Here is a 10,555-nt window from a genome sequence, read left to right on the forward strand (position 1 = left end):
GGCTCAAGTTCACCTCCTTGAAGTAAAGAAATAGGACACTTTGAGGCAAAAATCCTGTGCCTGGAGTGATTCTTTTTTTGACCAAAAAAGAAAATAGTTGCTGCCATACCAGAAAAAAGTCCTTTTGAGTGTGGGATTGTTCAAACCTGAATATCTTCTGCCGAGCCTGTCCCAGCGATGCGGGGCCGGCACTGACCTCCATCTGCACAGTGGGGAGCAGCACTAATCACAGAATCATGGCTGGAAAAGACATTTAGGATCATCAAGTCCCAGCATGACCGAGGCCACTACTAAACCATGTCCCCAAAGTGCCACATCCACATGTCTTTTAAATTCCTTCAGGGATCATGACTCCACTGCCCTGCACAGCCTGTGCCAGTGTCTGATCATCCTTTTGAACAAATTTGCCTCAATATCCAACCTAAACCTCCTCTGGCACAACCTGAGGTGTTTTTTCTTGTCCTGTCCCTTGTTTCCTGGGAGCAGAGCCTGAGATCCACGTGGCTGCTCCCTCCTGTCAGGGAGTTGTGAGGGTGAGAAGGTTCCCCCTGAGCCTCCTTTTCTCCAGGCTGAGCGCCCTCAGCTCCCTCAGCCTCTCTGGTGCTCCAGCCCCTTCCCCAGCTCCATTCCCTTCTCTGGACGTGCTCCAGCCCCTCAATGTTCTCCTTGAAGGGCCCATTACAGATGCCAGCACTCAAGGTGCCGAGCAGTGCCAAGCACGGGGGACGGGCACTGCCCTGGTCCTGCCGGTCACCCTGGGGAGGGGCACAAGGCAGGACACCGCTGGCCTTTGCCACTGGGGTTCCCAAGGAGCCCTGGGTCAGCACTGCCACCCTGACTGCATCCACTTCACCGCAACAAAGAACAGGATGACAGGACATTGTCTTAAGATGCACCAGGGGAGGTTTAGGTTGGACATTAGGTGACATTCCTTCATAAGAAGGGTGATTAGACTTCGGAATGGGCTGCCCAGAGAGGCGATAGAGTCACCGTCCCTGGAGGTGCTCGAGGAAAGACTGGACGTGGCGCTCAGTGCCCGGCTGTAGCTGACATGGTGGTGCTGGGGCAGGGGTTGAACTCGCTGATCTCAGAGGCCTTTTCCAACCTCGCTGGTTCTGTGGTGGGCCACGCACCCCACGGCCGTGCGGGCTGGAAATGGCGATAAGGGGGCAAAGCTCTCAGGGCCCCCCGCCCGCAGGGTCCCTCACGGCCGGGCCGCGTTCCCCCGGCAACGCGCGGTGCCGAGATGGCGGCGGGGCGGGGGGGCGGAAGATGGCGGCGGCCAGGGCGGCACCGCCGGGCGGGATCTATGGAAGGTCGGGCGGGATCTGTGGAAGTGACGGGCGGGCTCTATGGCGGTGGCCGCCGCGGCTGCGCACACGCGGCCCCTCCTCCGTCGGGCTGCGGGCGCTGCGGGTGCGAGCGGCACCGGCACCGGCATGGGCGTGCATGTGGAGACCATCGCCCCCGGCGACGGTGAGCCGCGGCGAGCCCGCGCCCCCCCACCCCTCCTCCCCGCTCTCCCCGCGGGTCCCGGTGCGGGTCCCGGTGCCGCGGGGTGATGGCGCGTGTTTCCCGCAGGGCGGACGTTCCCCAAGCGCGGCCAGACCTGCGTGGTGCACTACACGGGTGAGTGCGGGGCGAGCCCGGCAGCGGAGCGGCGGCAGGGTCGGACCGGCGCGGACACGGCGGGAGTGGGGCCCGCCGATCCCCCCGCCCCCGGCTGCCTGCAGGGACCCCGGGCGCGGCGGCTCGGATGGGCCGTGGGGAGGAGGGGGGTCCGGGCCGCCCGGGGGCCTTTCCCGGGGGCGCGGGTGAGCCCCGGGGAGGGATGGAGGTCCTGTCGGTGCCCTGTGGGGAGGTCCCGTTGTCCCCGTCTTTCCCGCAGCCTTTTCAATGAAGGGGCCTTTGCCATACGTATCCAGCGTTCTTTCTGGGGGTGCGCCGGGGAACCACCCAGAGGGGACCCGGGGTGCAGGCAGGGGGACCCGGGTGGAGCCCTGGGGGTCCCCGGGCAGCCGAGACCCGTGGGCTGTGGGGCGGCCAGGCTCGGAGCCCTCACGGACCCCACGAGTCACCCCCCACGAGCTTTTGGGGTCAGCTTCTTCAGAGCGGGGTCCCTCCTGCCACAGCTCCCTGCAGGAGTGCAATCCCCCTGCAGTCCTGCCCCAGTCCCTTCTCCCTTGTAGGGTGACACCAGGGGTACCCTTGTGGCCACCCAGACCCGCATCCTGGGGTTTTTTGGGGGGACCCTGGTGCGGGTAACCAGGGTGCTGTTGAGTGGTCGGGGTAGTGCTTTGATGAGGGGATGCCCCAAAGCCAGGGAGGGTAATGTCTTCCAGCAGCCTTCTGCAAGCTGCGGGGGGGAAAGAAACTAACCTTAGGACCCCAAAAATGCTTTGGGGATCACTCTGGGGGCTCTTGTCCCCCTGGGCTGCCTTTTGTACAGCGTTGGCTTATTGGCATGGTAAAAACGAGTTAATGACTCATTTGTGACCGTTTTTGCTAATAACCAATTCCCCTTCCCGCCCCAGCGCTTTCCACCTCCCCCTGCTCCCCTTGGGGGGCTGGGGTTGCCCCTCTCTGCAGAACGGGGCCCGGCCTGCTGGGCGGGCTCGGCGGGCATCCAGCCCATCTGCTGCTCCTCCATCTCCCCCGTCTTTCCCGTTCCCTCGTCAGCAGGGAGAGGAAGCAGCTTGGTCTGCCCGGCCGCCCCGTTTCCTCCGCCGGTGGAAGAACAAAGAGAGGCTGGCAGGCACTCAAGTGGCTCCCGGTGGGCCAGTCCTGCCGCCTGCCAGCCCTTCCGACTCCCAGCCCTCCGGCTCCCCGTGCCGGCTCTGCCCTCCTGCGGCGCTGCTGGGGCTTGGCTGTTCTCCCCAGCCCCGTCCCCTACCCTGGCAGAGCTGTTTGGGGGTCACCAGCATCCTGTCCCCACGTCATGGCTCTTCAGGCAAAGTGCTACGTGGTGACTTGCTCACAACAGACCCTCCCCAGCAGCAGTGATCTGCTGCGCCTGGGAGAGGTTGTCTAATTTATTTTATTTTTTTGTTATTGTCGTCTCCATTTGTCCTTTATCCCCACCCCCGTTGTGTCTGCAGGCAGCTCCTGCCCCCCCGCCTCGGCAGGCAGCAGGAATCAAACACCTCCAGGCCCTGATGCCATTTCCCTGTGTCGGCAGCGCAGTTCCTGCAGCCGGCTCTGCCAGAGACGGGAGCGGGGCTTGGCTCATGGGAAACCTTACAAACCCTTGATTCCCAGCCCGGCTGCAGCCCTCACCGATCCCAGAGCAGCATCAGGGATGGTGGCAGTGCAGTGCTGGAGGTGCCGAGCTCCAGGACTCCTTGCAGAGCCCTGCGTTGGCTCCGTCCCCAGCTGCCCTTTGCTCCAGTGCTGGGGAGATCCAGCCTGTGGTGTGCAGGAGACAGCTCTCCCTGTGCTGGGTTATGGATGCACAGTGGCTTGGGTAAAAACCAGTTGGGGAAAAAAACAGTGATCTGAGGGTGAGGGACTGTGGGGAGCCACCTTGGTCAGCCAGCAGCCTGTGCCTAGGCTCCTGCTCCATGGGGCATGGCCCTGCTGAGAGCATCCCAGAATGGACAGACAGCCCTGGTGTGGGAGGACAGCGCAGAGGAAAGAGGTGGAGAGAAGAGCAACCTCCTTAGAGATGCCAGTTGCTTATGCTGGGGTTGCAGAGATGGAAATTTATGGGGGGAGCTGGTGGAATTGAACCTGTTCCTTCTCCTTCCTTCCAGGTCTTGGGGCTTTTTGTGGAGAGCTTGTGCTGTGGGGTGTCCAAAAGAGCCTTTGATGTGAGGTCTGCTACATAGGGTTCTTAAAGGGACTAAATCAAGGATAAAGTTCCCTGATGGGCCCAGTGTGTTCAGCACACTTTGCTTGCAGCAGCTGGCATAGAATGGAACAGAGTGTGGGAGTGGATCAGTGGATTGGGGGCCAACAAAGCTAAGCCCCTCTGAGTCAGAGCATGGAGCAGAGTGGGGCTGCTGGGCAGCTGGGGGTCCTGCAGTGCTGGTGCCAGGGGGACTGGGTGTGTGGGGAGACTGGGCACCCCACTGCGCTTCAGGAGGGGACATGGGGGGCTGTAGTCATTCTGGGGAGTGTCAGGACAGGAACAAGTCTGACACGCGTTGGCCAAACGGCTTTGTCTGAGTGGCAAAGCACACTCAGCCTGTGGGGTCTCTGAGGGAGTTAGGCTTGGAGCAGAGATGGATACTGGAGGAACCTGCCTTTTTCTCCAGCAGGATGGCACTGAGGGGACTGCTGTCCTCGCTAGCGCCTGTGCACAGTCCCTGGGGCAGTGGTGCTCCCCTGGCTGCTCTGGGTGCAGCCCTCGATGCTCTCCTGCTCAGCAAACATCCTGTGGTCATGAGGTGTTTCCTCTCAGTGCATGCAACTGCCGGCCCACGGGTTGTGGCAACTGTGGGAGCTCAGTGCTGTCTTCTGCACCCTCTTCCCTGCCTGCACGGGGGTCCTCTGTCCTGCCAGGCTTCAAGAATGGTGGGCAAAGCCCTCTCCCCATCCAGCTGTGGGTGAGAATGGGGTGGGCTTGAGTGATGGGGAGTGCTGGTGGAGGCAGGATTGAACCTCATCCAGGCATCCCTGCCCTGAGCAGAGGTTTGGAGCATGCTGGGCATTCCAGGGCTTCTGGGAAGGGTTTTCCATCCTGTCCCAGCTGGAGCAGAGGTGCCTGCCCCACTGCTCTGGTCTCTTCCTGCCTCTCCTTGGGAGGCTGGCTCTGTGCCAGAGCCCCTGGGCAATGGCCGTGCCAAGGATCGGCACTGAGGAGGGGATGGAGGGGTGCGGGCGGGGCTCCGCAGCCCCGGCAGAACCCGACCCGGCAGGTTTGTCCCAGGGCTGACTCTGCCTGCTCCAGCACCGCTCTCCGCCGCCTCTGCCCGCCCAGGGGGCCCGGAGCCAAGTGGCACGTTGCAGCCGGCGTCTCCCAGCTCCTGCCTGCCAAGTGTGGCAGAGACCTGGCAGGGCCACGCTGGGGCTGGGGCTGGGGCTGTGCTCCAGAGCCCCACTCCATCCCATGGCTGCTGCAGCCTCAGCTGTAGGGCTCTCTGTTCTTCCCCACTGTGATTCCCTGAGACCCCTTGGGGTCTGCATAGACCAGTTGGGATCTCTGGAGGCTCAAATCTTTCTGGGTGGGAGCCAGGGCGAGTGGTTCTCCATAATCCACCTGTGTGAGCTCTGCCCTTCTTGCAGGACTGGGAGTGACAAGCACGGAGCCCTGTCAGGGGCTTGGATAAGCTGGCATGTGCCAGGGGCTGTCTGCTGCTGCTGGGGCTCTGCTGGGGTAGCTGCTTTTGCCAGAGGATGCTTTTCCTCCATAATAGCTTTAAGATCTCGTTATCTCCTTGCTCAGGGATGGCAGGGATGAGGAAATGGTTGCTCATACTTGTCCAGGGCTGGAGAATTCTCCCAGGAGGCTTGTGGGCAGAGGAAGTGCCTAAGATGAGGATGCAGTCTGAAGGATTGGAGCCTCTTTGTTTTTTTCCACTGGCATGATGGGGGAGCATGGCCAGGCTCCCACATATGACCTTCTCCATCCTGGTTCGGGAGAGCTGAGTGATCGATCCCTCAGGCTGCTGCAACCAGCACAGTCCATCAATCCCTCTCTTCTGCAGCCGGGGAGCTGCCAGCTCTGAAGCACTTCCTGAGGCTGGACTGGGACAGGTGAGCTTGGCAGTGGAGTCGGGCAGTGCCATCCACTCCTGTCCAAGGTTGGCAGCATCTCCTGCACTGCTGCTGATGCCTCTGCATTCCCTGGTCAGGACATTGAACGTGATGCACTTCTGCAGGCTGCAGATCCCTGGGAGCATCCCAGTAGTCCCTGCTTGCTGTGACAAGCAGGGGGTTGTGCTGCGTGGCCCCTGGGGATTTTCCTTGGTGGATGTCCAGGGAGAAGGGTGGCAGAGAGCTGTCCTCTCTGTCCCTCCTCAGCCACCTCGGCCCCTTGCTGCCCTGGAGGGCTCGGAGCCCAGCCGGGGTCAGCTGGGGCCGCAGGCAGGCAGCGCTGCTGGTGCCAGCCAGCATGGGCTGCCCCTGTCCCTGCTGCCAGGCGGGAGCAAGGCCAGGGAACAGGAGTGAGGAGCAGCGCCAGGCGGGCTGGAAGCAGGTTCAGCAACAAGAGGTTTATCCTGGAAGGAGGAAATGAGAGAACTCCAGATTTACTATTCCAAAGTCCAGGGCTGCAGCGTGACCGGCTGAGCTGACGCTCGACACACTGGACAAGGGATTTTTGCTGTCTGTTAAATTAAAAACTTAATTCTACTCCCTGAGAGGAGCCTGCAGGTCTTGGTTCTTGTTGCCTTTGCAAAGGTGATGTATTTTCTCCCATTCCCTTCTTTCCATCCAACATTTCCCATCCCTCTGGCTGCTGGTCCCTGTGTGCCATTCCCTCTGGTCACTGTGCAAGCAGGGGCTGAGCTCCCCCATCCCATCTTTTTCACAGACACATTTTCCCTTGCACAAATGCCCTGGCAAAGGGAAGTCAATCTGCCCCATGCCATCTCAAGGAAGTTTGGTTTTTTAAGACTATAGAGCAGTTTCCAGTCAGGATAGCAGGATTTTCAGGCTGTTTTGGGAGGTGAAGAAGTGTTTTGGAAGAGTTTAATTTTGCTCTTATCACACAGGGTTTATTGTACAGGGCACTGGCTGTGGTAATGTAGAGCTGGAGCTGCCTTACAGGAGTTGACTGGTGGAGTTACTGCTCCTATAAGGCAGCGCCAGCTCCAAGATTCCCCAAGAAGGTCAGGCAGGGAGCAAGGGAGGGGAGGAAATTCCTCCTTAGCTCATCTTGGGGAGTTATATTTAGCTCTGGGGATATCAGCCTGGCTCAGCCCATGCTGGGGAATGAGGGCTGTCCCAGGCACATGCATCCAGCACTTGGTGCTGCCTCTCCCCATTGTCATTCTTGGGTCTAGGAGGGATTTGGCTTAGATCAGCTGGGCACAGGCAGGGCTGGAGGCCAATCACAGCCTCCAGATGGGGCACTGGAGTGTCATCAGTGTTTTGGGTGCCTGGAGATAGAAGCCTGGTGAGTGAGAGGTGTGTTTGCTGGTGGGATAGGAGGCACAAGGTCGGATCCTGCTGCCTGATGATAAATGGCTGTTGGTGGTGCTGCAAGGTGGGCAAGATTTTCTTCCCCTGTCCATCTGCTACCCTGTGTCAGTCCTTGGTCCTGGCCCAGAGGAGCACTTCTCTTTGTGCTGAAACAGTTAAGTGTCATCCTTCCCTGCCCTGGGATGGGGGATGCCACAGGGGTTTCCCCTCCTGTACAGGTGTTTCCCCGGGAAAAGGAGGACAAGCTGAGACACATCTTTGACTCAGAGCCATGTGACTGTCACCTGCTCGGGCTGCCAGGTCACAGCATCTCACATGGGCATGGCTCTGTCCCTGTATCACCATCTCCCTCTCTCTCCCCAGGTATGCTGGAGGATGGGAAGAAGTTTGATTCCTCCCGCGACAGGAACAAGCCGTTCAAGTTTGTGATGGGCAAGCAGGAGGTGATCCGTGGCTGGGAGGAAGGAGTCGCTCAGGTGCCTGGAGCTGCTCCGCCTCGCGCTCCCCGTGCCAGGCTGTGCCGCCGGGAGCTGCGGCGTGGGCAGGCATCGCTGTGCATGCAGCTCCTTCCCTCTTTTATTATTTCTTTATTTTATTCCCCTGTTCCACCCCCTCGGCGCTGGGAGGTGTGGGTGTGAATATCACCTTCTGCATTGCCACCTGCCAGCTGGCAGGAATGGAGCCGGGCCAGGCCCCAGCAACACCTACGGCACGCCGGTGACTCAGCGGTGACATTTCTGCACTGAGTTGGCTCTGAACGAGCACGGCGGGAGCGCTCGGGCCTCCCAGGCTCTGGAGCCCACGCGCAGGGAGGGCTGGTGGGCACAGCACAGCTCCGGGCTGATCCCACGCTGTGGGCACAGCACAGCTTCAGCTCCTGCCCGCCTGGCACTGCTCACTCCGTGCCGTGCTGGCAGCACAAGCACAAGGATGCTGGTGGCTGGAGGGAATGCCCTGGCATTCCCTGCCCTCTCTTGTGTGAAGGGCATCTGGAGCCCTGCTCCTTTTCCAGCCCATGCTGCCTGCCTTTTCCCTCTGACATTCTGTTCCTCTGCTTTGTTCCTCTGAGTCTGTACTCTTGCCCAGTGTAGGGAAAGCAGAGGGGACAGGTGTGTGTGTCCCTCCTCTGTCACTCACAGGTGTGTGTGTCCCTCCTCTGTCAGTTGTGCCCATCTCCTGATGTCCCTGTGTTTCTGTCCCTGCCCCAGATGAGCGTTGGTCAGCGGGCAAAGATGACCATCTCCCCAGATTATGCCTATGGTTCCACTGGCCACCCAGGGATCATCCCACCAAACGCCACTCTAATTTTTGACGTGGAGCTCATGAAATTGGAATGACCCATCCCAGCACCCTGTCCTTGGGTAAGGAGGGGCAACTTCAGTCAGGGACTGTGTGGATTGAGGAGCTCAAGGCCCCTGGGTTTGATCTTGGGACAGTGTGGGGAGGTGGGATGGAGGCAAGGGGGGAGTGGGCAGTAGTGGGGAGTATGAGAAGGACAGAGCAGATCTCTGGGTAAAAGTTGCTCTTGGGAGTCTGGTGAGCTGGGGTTCTGATCACTATGGTGCTACATGCAAAGTTCCCAGCCTAGCAGAGCAGGTTTGTGTCCTGGAGGTGTTGCAGTGCCAGTTCTTTGTGCCTTGGGTTCTGAGTGTTGTTGCTGCACCAAGGGGGCTCGGCTGCCACACCCCCTCCTGCCTCTCATGCTGCCTGGGCAAGGGGCTGATGGTGTGGGCAGGAGGCAGTGACTATGACCCAAGGGTTGGAGCATTTCTGTTGTGGAGTCAGGCTGAGAGCTGGAGTTGCTGAGCCTGGAGTAGAGAAGGCTCTGGGGGAACCTTGGTGCACTTTCCAGAGCCTAAAAGGCCTCCAAGAGAGCTGGAGAGGGACTTTGCACAAGGGCCTTAAGTGACAGGGCAAGGCAGAACAGCTTCACACTGACAGAGGGCAAGGTTGCATTAGCTATTGGGGAGAAATTCTTCCTGTGAGGCTGGAGGAGCCCTGGCACTGGCTGTCCAGAGAAATTATGGCTGCCCCATCCCTGGAAGTGTCCAAGGCCAGGTTGGATGGGGCTTGGAGCAGCTAGACTAGTGGACAGTGTGCCTACCTGTGCCAGGAGGCTGAAACATGATGGGTCTTTAAGGTCCCTCCCAACCCAGCCCATTCTGTGATTCTGTGGGGCTCTGCTCTGGGGTGTGGGGTCCCCATGGTGTGGGCAGGGTGGGCTGTGCCCCCGCTGTGATCAAGGCTTGACTGCTCTGAGGGCCTGGTGTGTTTGTGTGGATGCTGCTGTGCCCTGGGCACATTCCCTCCTTGTCCAGCAGGCAGCTCTGTCACTGCCTCTCCTCTCTCCACACAGGTTTGGCACATGGAGGAATCCAGAATCTCAGCTTCAAGAAGAGTGCACATGACTTTGTACGGAGCTTTTCCTGATAGTCCACTACACTCATTGTATAACCTTACACCTTGATTGAATGCCTTTGGTCACTAAGCTTTGCGTCTGACTCTTCCTCCTTGTATCGTGTTTTTATGTCTTTTTAAACTATACACCGTAAACCTCAACTCTTTTTGGGTCAAGTTCTTAATCTTATTTTTGTTCCAGGTGTAGACTACGTTTTCCCAGTAGCACGCAGATGGGCTGACCTTAGATAGGAGTCATTTGAACAAAAGGAATCCTGTTAGTTACTCGTTTTGGTGCAGATTTATGATGTTTCCAAACCAGAAATTGCTGCTGCTGCAAAAGCCATAGCAGAGTGAGGTTGTTGAGGCTGAAGGGATGCAGAGAGCAAGGTAGCACTAGGATTGTTTATAGGAATTCTGCCTGGAGTGGGACAGCGAGGGAGCCTGGCCTTTCCCTGCTCCCTGGGGAGCATCACTGCAGGCATTGTGGGTTTGCTCTGGGGGAGGAGGGCTCCTCTGCCCCTGCTCCACCCTGCCATCTCACGGTGGGCCTGCCTTCCCCTCCAGACCACTTTTGGATTTAGGGAGTTGGGTTTCCACCAGAGCTCTGCCACAGCCTGAAAATCCCATAGCATGGAGCTTTCTTTAAAGAAAAAGGAAAACTGGACAAAGGGAAGGTGCTGTCTGCAGGGGAGGTGGTGGGAGCTCAACTCTACAAAAACACCTCTGTTCTCCTTCCCCGTGGAAAGGAACCATCAGCCCCCTGTTGTCCCTGCTCTGAGCACACCTGCCCATTCTCTCCTGCCACCTGATGCTGGTCATCGCTGCTTGCCTGGTCTCACAGGACGCATAGCTGTCCCCTGTGCCCCTCCCTCTGCCCTGCCCAGTCCCTTGGTAACAGAAATTCCCGCCGGTCACTTCCTTCTCCGCCGCACAAAGGTATCCAGTTTATTATCGCAATAAAAACGCTTTATGCTGGCTTTTCTCAGCCCTGTGTCCTGGAGGTTCTTCCCTCGCTCGTCTGTTGCTCAGCACAGCTGGGGCTGGGCTCAGGGGGTGCCGTGTGGGGTGC

General features: G+C 59.1%; 1 protein-coding gene across 1 annotated transcript; it reads left to right on the top strand.

Annotated features, from left to right (window-relative positions):
• Positions 1-1,352: 1,352 nt before the first annotated feature.
• On the top strand, positions 1,353-10,471 carry FKBP1A (FKBP prolyl isomerase 1A). The gene is made up of 5 exons (XM_039719527.1): positions 1,353-1,476; positions 1,582-1,629; positions 7,450-7,562; positions 8,295-8,447; positions 9,443-10,471. Exons 1-4 carry the CDS (start codon positions 1,353-1,355, stop codon positions 8,421-8,423), a joined length of 414 nt encoding a protein of 137 aa, XP_039575461.1. The 3' UTR covers positions 8,424-8,447; positions 9,443-10,471.
• Positions 10,472-10,555: the final 84 nt, after the last annotated feature.

The sequence above is a fragment of the Passer montanus genome, unplaced genomic scaffold (assembly GCF_014805655.1).
Source record: "Passer montanus isolate IOZ18808 unplaced genomic scaffold, ASM1480565v1 scaffold41, whole genome shotgun sequence".
Taxonomy (NCBI): Eukaryota; Metazoa; Chordata; class Aves; order Passeriformes; family Passeridae; genus Passer; species Passer montanus.